At 43.9% G+C, this 24,525-nt stretch overlaps 1 protein-coding gene across 1 annotated transcript in view; it reads left to right on the top strand.

Annotated features, from left to right (window-relative positions):
• Positions 1–24,525, top strand: part of ttn.1 (titin, tandem duplicate 1) — a 202,656-nt gene that overhangs the window by 1,286 nt on the left and 176,845 nt on the right. The window contains 34 exon segments of the mRNA XM_030081335.1: positions 812–1,099; positions 2,135–2,220; positions 2,451–2,671; positions 3,613–3,826; positions 4,934–5,062; positions 6,467–6,721; positions 7,159–7,272; positions 7,783–8,040; positions 8,462–8,524; positions 9,102–9,360; positions 9,598–9,661; positions 9,940–10,152; positions 10,967–11,109; positions 11,365–11,510; positions 11,834–12,061; positions 12,154–12,395; positions 12,741–12,973; positions 13,072–13,236; positions 13,363–13,531; positions 13,655–15,351; positions 15,444–15,725; positions 16,305–16,571; positions 16,726–16,998; positions 17,102–17,365; positions 17,620–17,880; positions 18,654–18,914; positions 19,332–19,595; positions 19,888–20,148; positions 20,258–20,518; positions 20,728–20,988; positions 21,544–21,685; positions 22,422–22,590; positions 22,956–23,187; positions 23,734–24,018. Of these exon segments, the coding sequence (XP_029937195.1) occupies positions 812–1,099; positions 2,135–2,220; positions 2,451–2,671; positions 3,613–3,826; positions 4,934–5,062; positions 6,467–6,721; positions 7,159–7,272; positions 7,783–8,040; positions 8,462–8,524; positions 9,102–9,360; positions 9,598–9,661; positions 9,940–10,152; positions 10,967–11,109; positions 11,365–11,510; positions 11,834–12,061; positions 12,154–12,395; positions 12,741–12,973; positions 13,072–13,236; positions 13,363–13,531; positions 13,655–15,351; positions 15,444–15,725; positions 16,305–16,571; positions 16,726–16,998; positions 17,102–17,365; positions 17,620–17,880; positions 18,654–18,914; positions 19,332–19,595; positions 19,888–20,148; positions 20,258–20,518; positions 20,728–20,988; positions 21,544–21,685; positions 22,422–22,590; positions 22,956–23,187; positions 23,734–24,018 (8,670 nt within the window).

Raw genomic sequence — 24,525 nt, 5'->3', positions numbered from 1 at the left:
CTCATCAGCAGCCTCAGTTTCTGTAGTTAACCCTCTCAAGAAAATTTGTTTGATTTCTCTTGAATGCATGCCGGAAAAGTCAATGACCGAATTTTTAAAGAATTACCTGAAAATTAGCATGGAATTAGTATAAAAATTAAAGAAATCAAAATTCAGTGCTAGAAATGCCAACAAAAACTTTGCTTTGAATTGATAAATGTGTAATTAAAATAAGTAAGTAAAAGCAAGTTGCAAAAAAAATAACGTAACAATTACTGGAATTTTTTTAAAAAAAAATTTCTAAAAAATGCCAAAAAAACAAACAAACTGAAAATTAAAAAAAAAGAAAGTTTTCTTCTTATATTTATGCCTAAAATACCAAATAAAATTACCAAACAAAAGAGTAAAAATTACACCCAGTGCCACCTGACCATGAAAACAATGGATCTGCTGAATTATCACTTTAAATTTAATGAAGGACTTCAGAGTCGAGAAGATGTGATGTTAAGATGTGATGTGAAAGTCACTCTTTATACTGTGGTTTACCTACTCCAGATTAAGGCCCAGTCCTGTCTTCATTAAATCTAGAGAGCGATGAGGTGCATGTTCCTGGAGGTGAAACAAGATTTCAGCAGACTGGTTCTGTTGAGTTGAATGTTGGCGAATTCTCTTTTTCTGACTCCAGTTTGTTAAACCAAGTCCATGTTTCTGTTTGTGACGGAGCGGCAGACCGAGGCTGAGCCAGAGTCGCTGTTCTGATTTAGTTTCATGAAAACCTCAAACTGCGGGTGAGTCTGACGGGAGGTGGTTGTTTTCTCCCCGTGTTCCTCAGCGGAGACGGCGCCCCCTAACTTCCTCCAGAGGCTTCAGAGCCTGACGGTGCGACAGGGAAGCCAAGTGAGACTGGATGTTCGCGTGACAGGAATCCCTACACCTGTGGTGAAGTTCTACAGAGAGGGAGCTGAGATCCAGAGCTCCGCCGACTTTAGGATCATTCAGGAAGGAGACCTTTACAGTCTGTTGATCGCCGAAGCCTTCCCAGAGGATTCTGGGACGTACTCTGTAAACGCTACCAACAGCAGCGGACGGGCGACCTCCACTGCTGAGCTGCTAGTTCAGGGTAAGACCTCAGTCTCCAGATAACCACTAGGGCTGAACAATTAATCAAAATATTATTGAAATTGCAATAAGGCCAAACAACATCCAAATCACTGCAGTGTTTTTTCTGATAAAGGTAAAATGTGGTAAAACATTGTTTTAAATAAAGTTTTATGGAGCTACAGAGATGCTCTGAACCACAAATTGTATTTTGCAGATGTAAGAAAAATTGTCTGTTTGCTACAAAAATCATACCATCATTAGCAAACAGCTTTTTCTGTCAAAATGAAAATTATAAAGCAAGAATCTTTATTCCTACAATTTTCACCACCTGATGAATCTTCCTGCAGTCGCAGTATCTGTAAAATTACTTCCAGAGTGATTTTTTTTTTTTAACCATATTGTTCAGCCCTGATAGAGATCCAACATGCTACAGATTTTTTTTTTTTTTTTTGGAAAGTGCTTTTGTTGTACTTTATACATGAAATCAAATCTGTCCTTTACTCATCATTTTCCAGTGTAAATTAGAAAGTACATCCGGCAGGTAGGGTCTGCACAGGAACCTTGCACCAGATAGTGACCTGATAGTTATCTTGATAGCTCTCCTAGATTTTCTTTAGTTATTTAGATTTTTCCTTTTTTTAAGCTTGTCCATTTATTTTATTTTCAGTTGATATATGTATACACACACACACACACACACACACACACACATATATACATATATACATTTCTTTGAGTCATTTTTTGTCACCTTTCAAATGACTGTCATGACATTTTTTTGTGACACATTTTTGAGTAAATTGAAAAATGCTATAAAAATGCAATCTTTGTTATTATTCTTATGATTATGATCATACTTTTGAAGATGCAGTTTTTTCCTGATGTGGGACAAGAGGGATGCGTCACTGATTTCTTAAAAAATACAATCAAACAACCAGAAAATTCCCATAAAATTACCAAGATGATAAAAATTACCCCAAAGTCCCCGTGTGGTGTTGCCCAGCTGATGAGGCTCAGGTACATCATGGGAAAACAACCTCTGTTCTGTGTGCAGGCGAGGAGGCCGTCCCGGCCAAGAAGACCAAGACGGTGGTTTCCACCTCGCAGATCTCCCAGGCCCGTCAGACCAGAGTGGAGAAGGTGAGGAGCCAGGAAGGTTACCAGGAATGTTTTGTTATTCATCAGGGTCAGGGTCAGGGTCAGGGTAACCTCTAACCCTAACCCTAACCCTGACCCCAAAACACGCCAGGGACTCTCAGCACAGACAACAAGCAGCACGCAGACGAGCTTTGTGAATGCAGCTCCTTTCTGATGTCTTTTACTTTATTGTCGTTTATTATTTTATTTTATTTTATTTTGCTCCTCCTTAGAGGGTGGAGACCAGCTTCCAGGCCGCCGCCATGATGGAGATGCAGGTGGAGGGAGGTGTGGTGATCCAGGAACTGGCGCACAAAACCCCCCCGCGCGTTCCTCCCAAGCCCACCTCCAAGTCCCCGACGCCACCGTCGCTGGTGGCCAAGGTGGCTGCAGGCCGCCAGCAGTCGCCTTCGCCTGTCCGACATGTGAAGGCGCCCACGCCCACACCTGTCAGGTGAGACGCGCATCACAAAATGTTCTGGAAGGCCTCCCCTGCAGACAGATTACAGAACATAGATTATAGATAGCACAGATTATGGCGTGTTAGACCTTTTCCACAGCAGCCATTTTGACATGAAATAGCAGGTGGCACAGGTGCTGCTGATGGCGTGAACTGAACTCCTGTTGCTCTGCTAAACTCAAATGGAACAGAACTGTAATCAGTGTCCGCAGTAACACCAGGGTTTAGCTGCTGTTCAGGTCAAAATGGCTGAAACGCTCTGCTATGCATGCACTGCAAAAACTCAAAATCTCAAAACCAAGAATATTTGTCTTATTTTTAGTCAAAATATCTCGAAAATTGTCTAAAAACAAGATACTTCTGAGGTGATCATTGATATTTTGACTAGAAATAAGACAAATATTCTTGGTAAGATTTTGAGTTTTTGCAGTGTGCAGAGAATTTCTACAATTTGACCTGCAGAAATTGAACAATATGGGGCTGTAGCGCCGCCGTGTGGTGACACTGTTGACCTGTTAGTTTCAGGAAAAATGACACATCAGGGATTGTATTGCAGTCGAGGTCAAACGCTCACTTAGCCCTGATTTCTTTCCCACAAAAACAGTTTTAATCTTGTTTTATTTTCCTCCTTTCCAAAGTAAAAGTCTCCATCTGTCAGTCTTCTCAGAGTTTGAACAAGATAAAAAAAAAGAGATAATCCCATAAATGTGTGAAACAAGGCAGAATAAGCCACCAGAATCAAGAAAATTCAGGAAACAAGTTGATTAGTGATGGAAACAAGTGGGATTATCTCATCCCACTGGCAGATTTTTTAACCTTGTTTGAAGAAAATCCAGATTAGAGGTCTAAACTGCAGATTGTTAGTGAACGAAGTGTGGAGGTGAGCAGAGGTCGGCCTGTACACCGCAGTGATGTGGCCCTCTTCCTGTTCCCAGGCCTGCCTCTCCCACTTCAAGACTGTCGGTCTCCCCCATCAGGCCGGTCAAGTCACCCGTCACCACACGCAGGCAGGTGGCCGCCGGCGCCGACGTGCTGCCCCCATGGAAGCAAGGAGACTTCGTGGCCGAGGCCAGCTACACTGCCTCCGCCACCGCCACCCACATCAGCATGGAGCAGCACTGGGAGCAGCAAGTCAGCGGAGTCAGAGAGGTGAGGCGATCCTGAGGGACTGTGCCGCCCTCTAGTGGCCAAAAAGTCCAGGGAGCAGTTTGAGGCCAGGAGGCTGGAGAAATCACTCAGCTTTGCTTGTGGGGTGCATCACAAACCAATCAAATATCTCCAAAAGAAAATGCCAGTTTACACTGAAAAAGAAAAAAAAACTAGTTTCCAAGCCTTTTAAATTCACATTATACTGTTTGTTTAATAAAACAGTATAATGTGAATTTAACAGAGTCTGAAGCAGGCACTTGCAATACTGATGTTAAAAAAAAAGCATTAGGTCACTCTAAAAAGTTTGGGAACTGATTTTTTTTTTTCTTTTGTGAACCATTTCACACCAAAATTAAATATCCAGTTTCATTTCCTCAGATCTGAGAGAAGCTAAAAGAAAAGTTTATGAGCACAGAGTTTATCCTGCTGGCCACTGAACAAACTGCCTCTGTGACGGACGTGAAATGGACGGGAGCCTGAACTCACACATTTGAATGCAATGAATAAATGTGTCTGACTACGGTGGCCCGGAGAGCTCAGCACACTGCAGCTTAAGAAAACACATGGAGATGGACAAAACACAAGCAAATTCAGAAAGCATCTTCTTCAGTTTGACAACACGTGCAGCATTTAGAAAACCTGCCGCAAATTACAACAAACAACAACATCACAAAAGCCTGTTAGACATGGTAACGTTAGCCTGGTAGGCTAGCCACAGAGACTATAAATTGATTTTGTTTACAGTGACCAGACGTGTGCGTCACTTTTAAGTGTCCTCTGGAAACACCTCTGTTGTCTTTGGGTGTGATTGCAGCTTGTTGTCTAAAAGCTCTGCATGTGCTGTCAAACTGACGAAGATGTTTTCTGAATTTGCTCGTGTTTTGTCTGTTTGCAGGTGTTTTCTGAAGTCACATTGCATTGAGCTCTCAGGGCCACCGTAGTCTGACACTGAAATCTTATGACACAGATTTTATTTTTTAATCACGGTTTCCTTCTTCACGTACAGTACATCTGATTTCTCTGTCTCAGCAACTATGTGAGGGTCTGTGCCCACGTGTTCTTGCTGTCTTGCATTCTTAATGTGACTAACCCACGCAGCATGCTGAGGATAATGATGTTAGGAGTGTGGCCGTGGCTACCTTGGTGGTGGCTGTGGATCAGACTTGCAGCCGCGGTCCTCATCTCAGCAACGCTGCCGGCTCCCTCGCTGGGGGTTCAAACCCTGCACAGCATCAGGTAGCTCACTGAGAAAAATAAAGAAACCATGTCCATCCCGTTGTTGCATCGTCTTCATCCACGCTGGGACTCACACCATCCAGCAGTCGGGATAATGAAGTTCATTTTTGCATTTAGATTTTTACACCTTCCATCATTCTCCTTTCCATTTGAGTTTTTTTGCTTAATTTTTTTGCTTCATGTGAGTTTTTTTAATTTATCCTTTTTTACATCTCCCTCATGAGTTCCACATAATATCCAGCAACCCTCCCTTCACTGACCCCATAACTCCAGTGTGATACCAGTTTATTCCTAAATGCCTCGTTTGATCTGGTCGTTAGCTTCAAACCATCACATCTGAGTCAGAATCAGCCGTTTTACCAGATGATGCTGGTTTTACCCAAAATGCCGAGGGAGAAGATGGCCCTGGGAAACATCAGGAAATTATCTGTGACCCTGAAATCCATCATCACATCGATGTGGATCTATCTGATCATGAGTGGAGCACAAGCCAGCGGGGCAGCTGGAGGGAAGTGGACCGGGATCCACCAGGGGAGCCATTGGTTGATGTGGAGATGTGGCTGGACGAGGTGAGCCACGAGGAGGAGGAGCAGGAGGAGGAGGAGAGGGGTTTAAACCTGCAGTACAACCTCCCAGCTGTCTCCTCCATTTTGATTCATGAGGACATGTTGCCTGTCCTGAGCCGAGAGCACATCTCCCCGGTTTCACACGAAGAAGAGACGCCTCCCTCCGTCACTGAGGAGCTCCGCCCTGCTCGCCTGCAGGCTGAGGAGCAGGTAGCTGTTCATCTCTTATGACTGGACACGACGTCTTTGTCACAATTTCTCTTCATCTTCCTTGGCACTTTGATTGTGGTGGTTCTCATTTCTTCACCCTCAGCTCTTCCACCACAGATTTTTTTTTTCCGGGGTCAATGTGATTGTTTCTTTTAATTTAAGCTCTTTTCACTGTTTTGTTACCTGCATGTCAAACTGTTGATCATACACTAATGTCTTCAGATTAGCTAATGTTGACCTGATTCATCCGGCGGCCATTTTAAACACTTGAGTTAGGAAACAATAGAGAGGCGAGAGGCTGTAGTTGCTGCCCTGATAACTGTTGGCCCAGCTAGGCTTTATGTTCACACAGGGAACATTTATTGAAAACAGTTTTTTCTCTCTGTTTTGACCTTCTGTCCACATGAAAACAGTGTTTTTGGTCACTGAAACACATCTTTTTTTAAACAGAGAAATAAAGTTGTGTCTGCATGGCCGTAATGAGTTGAGGTAACACTGGTTTCATGGCGATGTTTCCCAGCCCGAGTGTCACCTCTGCATCACGCAGCCTCACAAAGTGTCTCTTAACATGATCAACATGGCCGCCATGGATGTGTTGAGATCTGTGTGCTGCTCATTGTGTCTCCAGGCTGAGGGAGGGAAAAAAGCCGAGGCGGTGGCCAAAGTGGTGGCCGCCGTCGACCTCGCTCGCGTCCGTCAGCCCGTGCATGTGGAGGGCGGTCGGGCTGAAGAGGAAACTGTAGAGGTGGAGTTCAGGCAGCAGGCTGCTGCGTCTGCTGCCGAGCTTCAAGACCGGGCCAGCAGGACAGTGAGAGTGCCAGCTGGGCCGATGCTTGCCACTACTGAGCTCGTTCCCTCTGAACCAAGCCGGCTAGTCACTCAGGTCAGACGGCCTCCAGCTCAGAGGAACCACAAGCTTAGCAAGAGATTTGACCTTGGAAGCAGAGTTGTCTGGGCGAGTTAAATGCATTTTACACCAGCCGACAATTTTCTTAGGTCAAGAAAATGTAATTCATAGCAGCTTTCAGAGCTTTCAGAGTATGAGCAATGCTAGACCATTGAACCTTTAAGATCCTTTGACCTGTTTGATATAAATCTTTTGAATCAAACTGAATCATCATAAATTTAATTTCTTGAAACTAGAAAACATAAACACATTAAAATATAATTTAAATCAATAAATGGAGGAAAAATCTCTTGATAAACTTGGCAGTTTTCAAAATATCTACTTTAGATACTGAATATTTTCAAATATACAGTTTTCCTATCCCGGAAATCTTCTTGAGGTTGTAACGAGTCTCACTCTGTTGGTTACTCCAGATTCAGAGAGCTCCAGAAACCTCCTCCCATGTGGACACTGGTCTCGCTCCATCCCCAGTTCCACATTTCACAGTTTCTAAAGTTTCTGTCCCTAAACCTGATCCTAGCTACGAGGTAAGGACAGGCAGCATCAGGCAAGTGGTATGAAACAACCTGTGTAAGAGGATAAATATGAAAAAAATATAAAATTTCACTTCAGCTTGAACAGATTTAGCAGTTGAAACTAGAATACTAAACATCATTTACCAGCTGAAAATATAAAACTAAAGTTATGGTTCTTACCGCTTGCCCGAGTCGCAGACCTTGTTGTGGACGGTAGTTTACAAGTGATGGAATAATTACACAAAGTAACAAACTAAATTTACTCTAAACTGTGTTTTCCCTGCCCCATTAATCAATAAACATTGAATTAATTAATTTAGTGTCCCATTAATAAGCATAGCCTTTAATTCTGGTTTTACTGTGAATTACCTTTGTTTTTTTTTTTTTCTTGCCATTATAGGTGTGATAAAACTAACTTAATTCCCCTCTCTCTGTGCTGTGGTTTAACCAAATTAAATCATAGTATTTAAAACACTTTTGTCTTGTTGCTGGTGGTAACGCTGTTCTCCTTGGGTTGGTCAGGTGACCCGGGCGGGCTCTGCCATCGCCACGCTGCACAAAGAGTTATCCTCTCCCTCTGCCGCTAGACAGATCATCAAGCCGGTCAAGTCTCCCAGTCCCTCTCGTAAAGTTATGGAGACAAGAGTGATGCCCGAGCCCCTTCCTTCTCCATTTAAAGACTTGTCTGAGAAATATCACGCTCACTTTGGCACTCAGTTACAGACAGGGATGATGTACTCAGGGGGAATGGAGAGAATATATGAGGACTGGGAAGCCCAGGTTGGTACTCCAGTTCAATAGGCTGGATCTGCACAGGAAGAGAAAACCTGATGTGTAACTCTGAAGATCTGCTGTTTTCCTTGCTTTAAAAACCACAGATCTGCTCAGATTGTGTTAAACGTCAGGTTTTCCTCATTTCTGTGAAAATTCAGGCTTAAACGTACACCCCTAATACAGACTTTAACATGTCCGTCGATGCTACTGACAACCTCCTGCTCACCTCTTCAGCCCATCCCGTCTCCACCCACTCCATTTCTTTGTGCAACGCCCCTTTTTGCTCCACAGCTTTATACGCTGAGCGTGAACAGCGAGTCCAAAGTCTTGTCCTCTCTGTGTTTGCTGGTTTGTGGACGTGGTGTCTAAAAGCAGATGTAGGATTTCTAAACGGTGGGTGTCTAACAGAGATGTGACTCTCCAACAGGTGGTGGAGGCAGCAGTCGTGCCTTCTCCTGCCGAGGGCGTCGTGCCTCCCACACTGCTGGCTGTGAGTAGCCTCTGTCTTCATTACCAGTTCAGCAGGTTGTCAATAAGCCATAACTTATATCTCAACAATATATACACAATATCTGGTGACATTCTGTTGGATGTGTTTGCCAAATTTCAACAAACATGGAGGCCTAGTTATTGTTAAACCCACCAGAGTTCTGGTGACCTACCCAAAAAGTTAAGGTTAAGGTTCTTGTTTGTTGGGTAAGGGACACGCCCACAGGGTCAAGGTTAGCGTTGTGGTTGGCTGAGGGTTTATGTCAGACCTGTTTCAGCAAATGGGGAACAGCCCAATAAATTTTATGACCAATCACAGCATTGGTGGGCGTGTCTTGCCCAGAAACACTGGTGGGATCCATAATAACACTGAACAGGTATGTTGAAATGTAATTTAGGGCTTGTTGATATTCTATTCAACTTTTGTTTCTATTTAACTTGGATACCTGTTGACGTTCTGTTGAACATCTCTAGGGAACTATCCAAAGAAAGTGTTCCCAGAAAAATCTATTAATTTCTCTGTATAAAAGTGATATTTATTGACTTATGTATTAAATGTGTTGTGTTTTTATTCCCAGGGCTTGAAGAACACGAACGTGACAGAGGGCGAATCTGTGACGCTGGAGTGCCAGATCAGTGGCCACCCGACCCCCGTCATCATGTGGTTCAGAGAGGACTACAAGATTGAGAGCTCCATCGACTTCCAGATCAGCTACGAGAACGGATTTGCCCGCCTGGTGATCCGCGAGGCCTTCGCTGAAGACAGCGGCCGCTTCACCTGTACCGCCACCAGCGAGGCGGGAACCGTCAGCACATCCTGCTTCCTGCTCGTCCAGGGTCAGTAAAACTGAAACACAAAGAATAACATGACAAAAAAAAATGCTGGACAGAAAGAGTGCAGACAGCGTGCTGGTGTTTTCTTCCTTTTCTCCATTTTTGGAGCACAAGATTGCCACTTGTGTGAAAAAGCCTCCTTTATTCCGAGAGTTTGCCCAACTCAACTATGTACTGTATGTTCTATAGGTATTGGTTGACATGTTCCGGTTAGAGACTAATTTGGTCTTTCTCCTGCAGTTTCAGAGGAAATTGAGAGCAGAGAGGAGATGGCTGTTCACATTGAAGCTGCTGTGGAGAAACAGTGAGTCAATGAAAGCAACTCTTACATAATATAATTGTTTTTTTTTCAAAGAACATGGTTATGAAGTAATAGATTGATACACTGCCAAGTGGTAAACATTTATTTCAATAAAACACTGGTTAAAGAAAAAGACATTAAATGGTAATTTTAAACATTCCATGTGCCTAACAGTTTTATGTTTGGACATTACTTCATTAAAGGAAACCAACTGGTTGAAGATGTAATTTTATTGGTTCATCTTAGTTCAGATAATCCTAACAAGTGACATTGTCTTCCAGAGTGACTGAGGAGATCAAAGAGGAGACCATGTCCCAGGTCAGTGTGACCGAGTCAGATGTGGCTGCAGCCGCCGCCCCCTTCTTCATCAGGAAGCCCAGCGTCCAGAAGCTAGTGGAGGGAGGAAGTGTCATCTTCGACTGCCAGATCGGAGGAAGCCCCAAACCTCACATCATCTGGAAGAAGAGCGGCGTGCCCCTCACTACTGGATACAGGTGCATTACAAGCACAGCCAGCTTAGCTCTTGTCTTGCAGATGACTGTAATAGATAGGATGTTAGTTTTTTGGTGTGCAACTTCAGTTTCTGGATATTTGCCCTCTTGTTGGGTTACTTCTAGTTTGGAAGTATTGATAGTCCTTGTGCCTTGCCTTGGACCCAAACACAGGTGCTGAGTGGCCTGTAAGGTGCTCTATAATAAACCCTAAAAGTCCAAGGCTCAGCCCAGTTGTGCTGTTAGTCATGGATGAATAGTCATGGATGTGACACTTGATAATGTATCTGGACCGTGCTGCACATTTTGAAAATCTTCACCTTTAAAAATCATTTCAGTTCAGAGGAAAACAAAAGAAAGTTAGTCCATCCTTTATGACTTCACTTGGTTCACAAAAAGTGACTGAATCACATCAAAAATGGTGGTTATCTTTTTTTTTTTTTTCAATTTGCACAAAAATATCTGTTGACTTGTATAGGTATGACAAAGTACTCTTTATATCCAAGAGTCTACATTTGGCTATTTCATCTTCTGCTGTGTTCAGATAATTACATAGACTCAAGTAACATTTTTTTTATCAGGCTATGGTAATCTGTTCATTTCTGGTAAGAGCTAAATTTCTTATTCTTGCATTACCTGCTTTTTGTTAATCATTCATTCACCGATTTCTTAAACCACTGGTCCTCATAAGGGTCACAGGGGTGCTGGAGCCTATCCTAGCGCTCTATGGGCACTTTTTTGTTTAGCCTCAATATAATCTGTGACTACAAGAATCATATTTTCATTGTTTAAATGAAAATTTCCCATTGTCCATCAGATATAAAGTTGCCTACAAGAAAGAGACTGGAGAATGCCGGCTGGAGATCTCCATGACCTTCGCTGATGATGCTGGAGAATACTCCATCTTCGCCAAGAACCAGCTTGGAGAAGTCTCAGCCTCTGCCAGTCTGCTTGAGGAAGGTACGCCAGCAAGGCTGTGTTTGATAACGAAAATCACATGCCATACACTTCAGTGTATTTGGAAAGAACCAAACTCAGGATGTGAAGCCGACATGACACCTGCTGTGGCCAACAGAACCCTGTCTTGTTAGCATTGATAACATCCCTTAGTGACATTACTGATCACTGCTGGCCACATGCTAAGACTGATGTAGCTGTACCTACTGTTTTGAACACAAAAACCTTAATCTTTTAAATGTCTTGCTTTACCAACAGAGGAATATGAAGCCTACATGAAGAAACTGGAAGCAACCTTTACGACTGAAGTGACAACCATGGTGCAGGAGCCCATGTTGGCGGACCTCCCTCCTGTTGTTGTAACTACAATGGAACAAATGACCACCACCATCATCTCTGGACAGGTGGGTACACTACCTCAAACAAACAAGGATGGAGCCTTTTGTAGCTCACTAACTAATGCAGGTTCTTCCCTTCCTCCCCTTAACTCTTATTGGCGCTGTTTGATGACTTTGCCACTCTAATCATTCACAAATTGAATGTTCCCAACCACTGAGAAGCAGTGTTTTAGGAATCTCAATGCTAAAAATAGACAATAAAAAACTTCATATCAGGGATAGGAACCTTAGCCAAACTATGGCTTTTCCCCCATAGTTTGGAGATCTCAGAAATCTCTAAGCGGAACATGAAGCATTTGATTTTAACGTCAATGGTGTCACCTCCACAGGAATTTCATCTCTCTGCCATTGAGCAGAGGGTCATCCAGGAGATTGAGCTCCGTATCATGAGGATTACCTACAGAGAGATAGTGACAGAAGATGGAGAATTGATGGTGACTGCAGCAGAGCACGAGGCCGTGCAGCCAGCCTTCGATACTCCAGTCAAAAACTACAGGATCATGGAGGGAATGGGCGTCACTTTCCACTGCAAGATGTCTGGAACCCCACTGCCAAAGGTAAAGCAGAAAACACCTGTGTATTCTGATGGTGACGCTCAGAGGAATAAATGTGTCAGGATTTCACCAGACTTGTTTTTGTCGCTCAACAGATTGCATGGTACAAAGATGGCACCCGCATCAGACACGGTGGCCGCTACCAGATGGAGGTTCTTCAGGATGGTAGAGCCAGCCTGCGTCTGCCTGTGGTGCTGCCAGAGGACGAGGGCGTTTACACAGCCTTCGCCTGCAACGTGAAGGGAAACTCTGTCAGCTCTGGGAAGCTCTATGTTGAACCTTCAGGAGCAGGACGACCTGAGACATACACACCTCAGCCAGCGATGCAGAGAATCAGGTACGATTCTGTCTAATCAGAGGACTGAGGAATCATTAAGCATTGTGCACACCTTGGTCAGACAAAGACTGCCTCTCCGATTCTGTGCAGGTAACTCCTTTTAGGTTGGCAATCTACTGTTGAAGGGTCAGAACCCTGGTCCTGTATTTGCCCTGTGTTTGCCTTGAAGCTGAGTAATTAAATTTTTACCTACATCAGGTGACTTTTAGTTTGCCAGCCAACAAGGACTTACTAGTACAGAGCTGGATGGACAATCGTTTTTTCATCTTAGATGTTAATTCCCCATATCCAAACCCAGAACCACACTCCTCCTTCTTGGCACTGATGACTCTGATATTTTTTCAGGTCCACATCTCCTCGTTCTCTGAGTCGCTCGCCCGGCCGTTCCTCCAGCCGTTCGCCCGGACGTTCGCCTGCTCGCAGGCTTGATGAGACAGATGAGTCTCAGCTGGAGAGACTCTACAAGCCTGTGTTTGTCATGAAGCCTTCCTCATGCAAATGTTCTGAGGGGCAGACTGCCAGGTTTGATCTGAAGGTTGTTGGCAGACCAATGCCTGACACATACTGGTTCCACAACGGTAAGGCACACAGAGATCTTAACATGACACTTTGTATTGTTTTTGTATTTGTAGAAAATGGTCATTCTGCCATTAAAATGTGCTGATTCTCTTCTCAGGACAACAAGTGGTTAGTGACTACACACACAAGATAGTTGTTAAGGAGGATGGGACTCAGTCTCTGATCATTGTCCCAGCCATGCCACAAGACTCTGGAGAGTGGACAGTTGTTGCTCAGAACAGAGCTGGGAAGTCCTCTGTCTCCATAACTCTCACTGTTGATGGTAAGACTACAGATAATTCAGTAGATTGTGTACAATGTTTGTATTTTTTTCTAGAAGGGAATGATTGTGGACATGACTTAATGACTTTCAGTTTTCTTGACTGATTATGTTTTTAAACATCCACAGCTAAAGAAACCTTGGTGCGACCACAGTTCATTGAGAAGCTGAGGAACATTAGTGTGAAGCAGGGCACTCTGGTTGAGTTGGCTGTCAAGGCCATTGGAAACCCTTTACCTGACATTGTCTGGCTGAAAAACAGTGACATTATCACTCCACATAAGCACCCACATATCAAGTATGTATTTTATTTTGGCTATATATTTTAATAAATTTATTATAATTTGTATTAAATATGCCAATTATGGTATTATAAGTAGAAAAATATCCTGATAACTGAATCTCCATATGTCTATTTCAGGATTGAGGGCACTAAAGGAGAAGCCAAATTCCAGATCCCTTCTCCCTCAGGCTCTGACAGTGCATGGTACACAGCTACAGCCATCAACAAGGCTGGACGAGACACCACTCGCTGCAGAGTCAATGTTGAGGTGGACTTTGCTGAACCTGAACCAGAGAGAAAACTCATTATTCCCAAAGGAACCTATAAGGCCAAGGAGATTGCTCCTCCGGAGGTAGAACCCCTTCATCTCCGTTATGGTCAGGAGCAGTGGGAGGAGGGAGACCTTTACGATAAGGAGAAGCAACAGAAACCACAGTTCAAGAAGAAGCTGACCTCTGTCAGAATGAAGCGTTTTGGTCCAGCTCATTTTGAGTGCAGACTGACCCCTATTGGTGACCCAACTATGGTGGTTGAGTGGCTACATGATGGCAAACCCCTAGCAGCCGCTAACAGGTTGCGTATGGTCAATGAATTCGGCTACTGCAGTCTCGACTATGAAGCTGCTTATGCTAGAGACAGCGGTGTCATCACCTGCAGAGCCACTAATAAGTTTGGGGTGGACCAAACGTCAGCCACCCTGATTGTCAAGGACGAGAAAGGCCTGGTCGAGGAAACACAGCTTCCTGAGGGCAGGAAGGGTGCACACAGAATCGATGAGATGGAGCGCATGGCTCATGAGGGAGGACCTTATGGAGTCAGTGCTGAGGAGGAGACTGAGAAGATGAAACCTGAGATTGTCCTTGTTCCCGAACCAGTCAGAGTGCTGGAAGGTGACGTTGCTCGATTCCGTTGCAGAGTGACCGGTTATCCAACACCCAAGGTTAACTGGTACCTCAACGGACAACTTATTCGCAAGAGCAAGAGATACAGACTTCGCTATGATGGTATTTATTACTTGGAGATTGTTGACATCAAGTCCTACGATTCAGGAGAGGTCAAAGTGGTTGCAGACAACAACCTGGGCACAGCCGAGCACACTGTGAAGCTGGAGATCCAACAGAAAGAGGATTTCAGAACTCATCTTCGCCGTGCTCCTGAGGCTAAGCCTGCTGAGGCTGTCACTGAACCTGGAAAAGTGTCATTTGAGGTTGTGAAGGCTGAGAAACCTACAGAGGACACTCAGCTGAAAGAGGTAGTCACGCTGAAGAAAGCCCAGAGAATTGTCCATGAGAAAGCCACGGAGGAGTCAGAGGAACTGAGGAGCAAGTTCAAGCGCAGAACTGAAGAAGGCTATTACGAGTCCATCACTGCAGTGGAGCTCAAGTCTCGCAAGAGGGACGACTCTTATGAGGATTTGCTGAGGAAGACAAAAGAGGATCTCCTTCACCATGCCAAGGAGAAGGAGGAGGCTGAGAAAAAGAAGGAGGAGGAGCGTCGCAAAGTCACTGCTACACCTCTCAAACCAGAGAGGATCAAGCTGTCAGCCAGCATGGAAGCTCCTAAGATCCTGGAGCGTATTACCAGCCAGACAGTTGCCCAGGGTGATGAAGTTAAGTTTAGAGTCAGAGTGGTTGGCAGACCAGAGCCTGAGTGCCAGTGGTTCAAGAACGGCGTTCCACTTGAGAAGTCTGATCGTATTTACTGGTACTGGCCTGAGGATCATGTATGTGAACTGGTGATTAGAGATGTCACAGCAGAAGATTCTGCGAGCGTCATGGTCAAAGCTACGAGCACTGCTGGAGAGACTTCGAGCCATGCTTTCCTGTTGGTGCAAGGTTGGTACATTTATGGATAATGTGACAAGGTAATCATATAAGGAATTTTTTATTGGCATTATAAGTCCTAACGATGTTGTGTATTTTTATAGCAAAGCAAGTCATCACATTCACACAGAAGCTAGAGGAGGTCAATGCCAAGGAGAAGGACACCATGGCTACCTTTGAGTGTGAGACAAATGAGCCTTTTGTCAAGGTCAAATGGCTGAAGAACAATGCACAGATCTTCTCTGGAGACAAATACAGGATGCACTCTGACAGGAAGGTTCACTTCCTGTCTGTGCTGATCATTGATCTGAAGGATGATGCAGAATACAGCTGTGTGGTCGCAGACGATGAGAATGTCAGGACAACTGCCAAGCTTAATGTTGAAGGTGAGTTGTGCTGATGGTGCAGAAATTCGGTGGTATGCTTTTTCTGTCATAGGGCCAGTTCAGCAACATAAGACTGATGATTCTAATCATTGTAATGCTCAGGACTGCTCTCGTTTAAGAGTGTCACTTGGATTAGATTGACATGAGTCAGAAAGGTGAGACACTACAAACAGGTATGAGTTTGGCCCAGGACCTTTGTCACGCATCATCTGGACACTCACTTTTATCTTTCCAGTCTCTATGTACTGTACTGTTTACAGTCTCATAACAGTAGTGCCTAATCTTAGAAATGGACATGAGGCCATAAACAGCCTCTCATTGCTGCAAAATAAAACTAGGAACTCCAAACAGGAAGTGAGCAGAGCTCTCCAGAATTTCCATTTATGTTTTTTGTTTTCTGAACTTGGAAACACTATGAACCCATAAAGAACTTTCTTTCAAGTAAAAAAAAAAAAAAAATACCAGAGAACTAAGTTTGAATGGTTTTCTGTTACACCAGTGGCCAGATTCATATTTGACTTTATTACTGAACTGGAGCCAATGATGTGCCTTCTGTGTTTGTAATGTAACTGCCAACAGGAGCCCCACTGGAGATCCTGAAGCAGCTGGAGAGCACCGAGGTGCCAGAGACCTACTCTGGAGAATTTGAGTGTGTTGTGTCTCGTGAGGACGCTGAGGGCACCTGGTACTTTGGAGAAAAGGAGCTCTTTCCCAGCAGTAAATATGTCATATCTTCCCGCCGTGGAAGACATTCCCTGTCTGTTAAGGATGTCAAAAAGGAGGACCAGGGAAAATATACCTTCACAGTGGGTGAATTCAAGACAAGTGCCTCACTGAAGATGAAGTGTAAGTACTGTAATTAAAAGTGTGTACATGATGTACAAAATGAATCTTCCAATGTCTTCAAATCATCTTTGAAGAGGGCACAAAGTTATTATGTTGAGTTGCATGATTTCACATTTTTTATGCAGAGCGTAATACTTCTGTCTTGATCTTTCAGTGCGCCCCGTGACCCTGATGCAGCCCCTGACCGACCTGACTGTCTGTGAGGGAGATATTGCCCAGCTGGAGATCAGGTTCTCCCAGGAGAACGTTGAAGGAAGCTGGATGAAGAACGGCCAACCCATCTCTGCCTCAGGCCGTGTGCACATTGTTATTGACAGACAGATCCACAAGCTGCTGATTGAAGACACTCACAAGGATGACTATGGAATGTACTCTTTTGTTGTTCCTGATCATCAGATCTCAACCACCTCAAAGCTGGTTATTCAGAGTAAGACACATTTGACATACATTGTCTTTTTTTTTTTTAGACTTTCATTTTTAGTATTCTCTGATGGACCAAGTTACTAACAAGTTTGCCTTTTGTATTGTAGCTATTGGTGTCCTGGTCCCACTGAAGGATATCAGTGCTGTTGAAGGAACCAAGGCTGTTCTGGAGGCCAAGATCTCGGCTCAGGATGTTAGCTCGGTGAAATGGTACCACAATGACAAGCTGCTGATGCCAAATGACAGAATCCAGATGGTGGCAAAGGGAGCCAAGCAGCGCCTGGTCTTTGCCAGGACCTTCGCCTCTGATGAGGGGCACTACAAACTGGTTGTTGGCAGAGCTGACACCACCTGTAAACTTTCTGTACAGAGTAAGTTGTTGTGTAATTAAGGATAATCAAGGAATATGTGAAGCTCAAGCAAGTCAAAATATCTTATCAGTCTCATGTAATTATTGGCCTGTCTACATTTATTCTGTCCATGACTGGTTTGACATATTAAATGCTCTTGTCATATGATTCTAATAATTTCTGCATAAGGATATTGTGTGAGTTATGTTTTTAATTGTTTATTTGTGAATAAAATGAAATCATGAATAGATTTAACACTTAGTCCATTTTAACAGCGGTCCAGATTGTCACACCAATGAAGGACAAGGTGTGCTCTGAGTCTGAGAATGTCACCTTTGAAGTTGAGGTGTCTCACCCCGGCATTGATGCCTTCTGGACCTTTAAGAATCAGCCCCTCAAAGCTGGTGCCAAGCACAAGATGGAGTCCAAGGCCAAACGCCACACCCTGACTGTCATGAATGCAATGAAGGACGAGGAGGGCGAGTACACGTTTGCAGCTGGTGAAAAGACGAGCAGTGCTATACTGACTGTATCAGGTAATCTGTCTTACATTTTATTTTGTTACATAAATATTAACAAGAGGGCAGCAGCCCTAAGAATACCACAAACAGTAAGAGCCAAACTCTGCAAGTCTACCTTCGATAATTTATTTTTATCATTAAATGCCCTGATGATACTTGGATTCTTGTGTATCGTGATGCTATTAGACAATTTAAAGGACCCACTTACCCATAGTGCAGTCTAACCCAGTCATCCAGATGGTTTCTGTGTGCTTTGTCGAGGTTTCCAGTCTGTGTGGGGCTGGACGGATTTTGTTTTGTAGAAACCAAATTTACATGTAAAAAAGTCAACAGCAACAGCTCTTTAAAAAATAATGACACAGATACCCTGCACAATCCACAACTCTCTTTGGGAAACAGTTTCCTGCCGAAGAACGCCAGCAAACTATCCACTTCAAATCCGCCCCCGTTGGTGGTGCATAGGTTTCCTGGTGGTCTTCAGCAGGAGATAGTTCCTAACAAAATTCCTAGTCCCCAAAGGCTGCGGATTATGTGAGGTGTCCATGTCGAGGTGTTGCTGTTGACTTTTTCATATGTACACTTTTGACAGTTCAAGCTAAGCAAACGAATATCCATCCAGCCCCGTTGTGCTGTGGTGCCGGCAGACTGGAAATCCCACCAAACCATCCAAAACTGTCTGGGTAGCTAGACTGCACCGGGGCTAAGTGGAAAAATATGATGGTGATGGTGTTGACTGTGGTTTTTATTTTGCCTGTAAGTTACTGACTAGAAGTGTCTGCTGTCACCAGGTGGCGCTATCAAGAGGCCCCTATGTGACTTGGTGGTGGCTGACTCCCAGACGGCTGAGCTGGAGTGTGAAGTTGCCAACCCGGCCGCCGAGGGCAAGTGGCTGAAAGACGGCCAGCCCGTGGACCTGAATGAGAACGTCCTGAGTGAGGTGGACGGAGCCATCAGACGCCTCGTTATCGTCATCACCAAAGCCACAGACATCGGAGAGTACACCTTTCAAGTTGCCAACTCCAAGACAACAGCCACCCTGAAGGTTGAGGGTAAGTCCTTTTTTCTCAGATTAAAAAAAAATGTGTAGCCGAATTAATGTTCAACTTGGAACAGGGAAAGATCTCAGGCACTCCTCTGAAGATCTGCAACAAGCAGAGGTGGGAATTACCAGTGATCTCACAATTCAATTTAATCATGATTCCTGGGTTCTGATTTGATGTAATCATGATTCTTAGGTTGATTAGGATTCTGTTGTTAACTTTCTTGTATGTTTACAGTCATAAAGACTGAAGTTTAGTAATTCTTGTTGACAGTCAGATGAGATACTGTGGAGCATCAAGTGATGGCACTGCTGAGTGTCAGTGACTGCTTATTGAAATAAACTGATATTGTTTTGTCTACTTGAACAAAAACAAATCTCCAGAACCTGTATGAGCTTGGTTTGATTATGCCGTTTGATCCCACAGCTGTGAAGGTCAAGAAGACCCTGAAGAACCTGAATGTGGTTCAGACGCAGGAGGCCGTATTCAGCCTGGAACTGACTCATGAGAACGTGAGGGGATCAAAGTGGATCAAGAATGGTGTGGAACTCATTCCCAGTGACAAATATGAGATCTCTGTCGAGGGCACGGTCCACACCTTGAAGATCAAGAACTGCAACACACAGGACGAGTCCGTTTACTCTTTCAAACTGGGAAAACTGTCTGCAAATGCCAGGCTAAATGTGGAGAGTAAGCTGCCAACTTTGTTTCTCCAAAACACAAGTCTGTCAACTTGCAGGTTGACAGACTTGAGTTTTTTTGTTTGTTTGTTTACTGTAGTGGAATTTGTATTTTAGGATATTATGGTGTTAACTAGGATTAGAAAGGTTTCTCAACCTTTTTGATACCATGAAATTCTGCAAGATAAAACTAAAAAAGTCATAAATAGCGGAAGCTTTTCCAATACCAACTATCAGACTTTATAAAGTTAGGGTTTGCTGTTGTAAGGAAGGGTTTTAAACAACATGACTTTTCTCCACAGCAATCAAGATCTTGAAAAAGCCAAAGGATGTTACGTCATTGTTGGGTGCCACCGTCTCGTTTGAGGTGGGCATTTCAGAGGACAACATCCCTGTTAAATGGTTCTTCAACAACGAGGAGCTGAAGCCCAATGAGCACTTCAGGATGCTCTCTGAGAAGAAGAACCACAAGCTGGTTGTTCAGGACGTGGACACCAGCAAAGAGGGAGAGTACATGTTTGTTGTGGGCCATCTGCAGTGCAGCGCTCACCTCACTGTGGAGTGTAAGTGTCCAGACAATTAATCAGCGATTCAACCTAAAAAACTGACTGAGGGGGGGGGGGAGCTGCAAATGACGTTTTTGCACACAATTATTCTGTTTGTCTTCTGCAGCTCTGCGTGTCACCAAGCCCCTGAAGAGCGTGGAGGTCCCAGAGACCCACATGGCCACGTTTGAGTGCGAAGTTTCTCACTTCAACATCCCGTCGACCTGGCTGAAGGACGGTGTGGAGATCGAGATGAGTGAGAAATTCAGGATCGTGGTTCAGGGCAAACTGCACCAACTCAAAATCATGAACACCAGCAGGGATGACTCTGCTGAGTACACCTTCATCTGTGGGAACGACAGAGTCTCTGCAACTCTCACCGTTAACCGTACGTTGAAATATGGATACTTAAGATTTATGACTTTAACAAATGGATTTTTGGGCATTGACATCACTCTTATGTACCTTAACATGTAAGACGACAGAATGCTTTTTCTAATTTCTGTACCACTAACAGGTCCTTTCTTTGGTTTTTAGCAGGGCTTGTTCACACTGAAATTAGTCTGAAATATTTAACATTTGCTGTGCCGTTTCCAGCCATTCTCATCTCAACGATCCTGGAGGACGTGAACGCTCAGGAGAAAGACTCCGTCACCTTTGAGGTGAACGTCAACTATGAGGGCATCACGTACAAGTGGCTGAAGAACGGCGTGGAGATCCGCTCCACTGACAGATGCCAGGCTCGCTGCAAACAGCTGACTCACACTCTGAGCATCAGGAACGTCCACTTTGGCGACAGCGCTGAATACACCTTCATGGCTGGCTCTGCATCCACATCGGCTAAACTTTATGTTGAGGGTAGGTCAGCTTTACCGTAACCATACGGTAATTTCACTCTCAGAAAATAAAGCACATAATTGCACCTTTAGGGGTCCAGTGGCTTGTCACTGGGGCAGGACCCATTAAGGTTCAGCTTTAGTACCCTTGACATGAGATTCTTATTACTCCCCTTGTGGTTTGTACCTTATAGAGACCAGCCTTGTTACTTTATTATAACCATATTATATAACTACATATATTGCATTATAACTACAATTTAGAGGAAATGGTACATATATGTACCTTTTGCTGCTTGGGAACATATATGGACCTGTTTGGCTCAGGAAAAGGTTCCCATAATCACCTTGAGCTCCAGTAATTAGCCCTGGGGAAACATGATGATGAGGAGGAAATGTAATATTGAAGCTTTGACTGTCAAGAAGACCTTAATTTCCTACAGTAGACCTGGGATAAAAATCTAAACAACCTAATGTTTTTCTTTGTTTGTTTGTTTGTTTGTTTTTTAGTTACAACCAATGTCTAATTAATTATCTTGCAGTAACTTATTTCTCTCCTGACATTTCTCCTCTGCAGCCCGTGTGGTTGAGTTCACCAAACACCTGAAGGACCTGAAGATCACTGAGAAGAAGAGGGCCACTTTTGAATGTGAAGTTTCTGAGCCCAACGTCCACGTGATGTGGATGAAGGACGGACAGGAGCTGGAGATGTCCGACAGGTAACGCCCATTCAGGTTCCAAGCTTCAGAACTCTGTTTACATGCGGACTACAGATGGAAATTAACTGCAGCTGTAATGTAAAGACCAGTTGTTCTGACTGTTGGTCCCATTTACATTTTCCACATCAACAAACCATCTATCAAATCCTGTGGGGAACTAAAAATTTCACAACATGGAATCAAAATGTGAGTTTGTGGTTGAAGCAACTGCCTTATAACGTTGTGCTTCTGCGGCGAACACAGTCCTCAACACACAGCTGATAATTGGCTTTGGAAAGCAAAACGTTTCCCCGGGAACTATTTTCCCTGGCGGAGGAGGAGGAGGAAGGAGCGTTTCAATCTGAAAAAGTCCTGAAAACACAACAGTGCTGCTGCTTTTAGGAAAACTCATGTGGAGGACTTTATTCTTTTCTTCTTTATTCTTTATATGATGGAATACTGGAGTGAAGAAAGTCTGAAGGCTCTTAAAGTTAATTTTCATATCGTAGTGGAATGAATGGAAACCAAGAGCTGGACGAAAAGGAGGATAAATGATGTGGCAGCTCTAAAATCCCACTGCTCGCTTTGGGAGGAGATCAGAGGAACATTCTGGAGAGAAAACTCTGAACATGCAGAAACTCTGGGATGGAGCTTTTAATTTGTCCTCATAATGCAGCTTTTAATTTATTATTATCAGAGCGATGATCAACAAATTCTCTCAATCATGACGCTTCATTTTCTTCCCTGTCACTCGCAGATATAAAATGACCTCAGAGAAGTTTGTGCACCGCCTGATCTTGTCGTCTGTCCGCCTGTCGGATGCTGGAGAATACACCGTGGTGGCTGGAGCCAGCATGTCCAAGGGCCACCTGGGAGTTGAGGGACGGGACGTTAAGATCTCGGAGCCCGCCAGCCGGGACATCACTGTGAGTGGATTCAGTTTCCCTTGGTAGTTCTCAACTGGTGGTTTGCGGTCCAAAAGTGGGACACTGGGTTGGTTCTGAGTGGATTGCAGGAATGTAGGTCCACTTTGCCAAAGAAGTTATTTTGAAGTACAGATATTCAGTGAGAAAGCATTTCCCAGTGCCCAGACTAAAACAACTATGGTTTAAAAAAAAGAGTTTAAATACATCTGGGCATCCTCAGCACCAGAATTAGTTCCTGCATCGAGTTACATTCGTCATTTTTCAGTATAATTATTTTATTCTGTTGTAGTGAGATTTTATGTCACTGCTCCTCTGAACTTTAGAAAGCACTTTGTGACCGTTTAATTATTATTATCCATCCGTAGGTTGTTGAGAAACAGAGAGCGACCTTTGAGTTTGAGGTGAGTGAGGACGACGTGGAGGGCCACTGGATGAGGAACGGCGTGGAGATCCAGTTCTCGGTGGAGGAGAGGTTCAACTACGTGACCATCAGGAAGCTCCACCGCCTCACCATCTCTGAGACCTACAGGAGCGATGCTGGCGAGTACACCTTCCTCGCCGGCAAGAACAGAAGCACTCTGAACCTCCATGTCAGAAGTAAGAGTCGGTTCTGTTCTCTCACCAACTGAATCTAATAAATTATCATTTCAGTCTCAAATAAAATGTCTCATATTTGTTTGAACACAGCCTGTGGCACAAGCTGGTGCTAACATTAAAATCACAAACCTATAATTTATTATATATTTGTGAAGGTTTATGAAAATTTAATATGAATTTGTTTATTTGTTTATTTATTCTGTCCAGTTTTACCCCTCTGTCTATCCTTTTGTATTTCAGTCGTCTTTATGTCCTACCTTTTATTTCTGGTTTTACTCTCTTACACCTGTTCTCTTTTCTATTAACTTTTGGAAAGTGGGATGAGACTTCTTGTAAATTTTCAGACCTTTATCTCTCCTCCTCTTTATGTCTCCTCCTCATCCACCCCATTCTTAATAATGACTAGAACTAATAAGTAAGATTTAATGATTTTTCTTTTGACGAATGCAAGCACAGGTAACACACAGAGGATTACATTTTGGAAGGTGGGATTCTGATCTTTGTCTTTTCCCTTCATGTCGTATCTTCCTCCTCTGCCCCATCCAGTCCCGGAGCCTCCTCAGATCATCCGCCACATGGAGCCCCAGTCCGTAGAGGCTGGGAAACCGGCTCGCTTCTCTGTGCAGGTGACCGGTGTTCCTCAGCCTCAGGTCTTCTGGTACAAGAACTCCCAGGCTCTCTCTCCCGGCTTCAAGTGCAAGTTCCTCCACGATGGAGATGAGCACACACTGCTGCTGATCGAGGTCTTCCCGGAGGACGCTGCTGTCTACAACTGCGAGGCCAAGAACGACTTTGGAGAGGCGACGAGTTCAGCCGATCTCACTGTGGAAGGTACAAATACAACACCAAGTAAATATCTTTTAATACATACGCAAATCAGTATGAAGCCCTGAGGCCGGTTGCACCAGCTGGACATAGAAAAGCCCAAAAAAATGTATAAACTATAAAACTATGACTAGGTGCCACGCCATTCATGTTGCTATGGTACAAACCTACATTCACTGGTACCACTGAATAGACTAAAAATGACTGCTCAGATGAACAGCTTGACCGTCATTACGCAAGCGCCTCGTTCCTGGCAGCATCACTAAAGTGACAATAATGACGGTCAAGCACACCCTCGAGTGTAATAATGCGATTATACAACTATTACCAACAAAATAAAATGTATAATCATAATGTATTCATACTGCGGGCATTTCGCTCTCAAAATATCAAAGGTTTTTGCTAGTATTCTCTCCGTTTCAGCGGAAAACATGAGATCTGACGTTAACTAGTCCTTGGACTGATAGTTATACTTCTGCCGACTTCTCCGTCATTTTTAATCTAAACCGTTGC

This window comes from Myripristis murdjan, chromosome 21 (genome assembly GCF_902150065.1).
Source record: "Myripristis murdjan chromosome 21, fMyrMur1.1, whole genome shotgun sequence".
NCBI lineage: Eukaryota > Metazoa > Chordata > Actinopteri > Holocentriformes > Holocentridae > Myripristis > Myripristis murdjan.
Note: the sequence above shows the minus strand (reverse complement) of the source record. Positions and strands in the feature narration are given on the sequence as shown.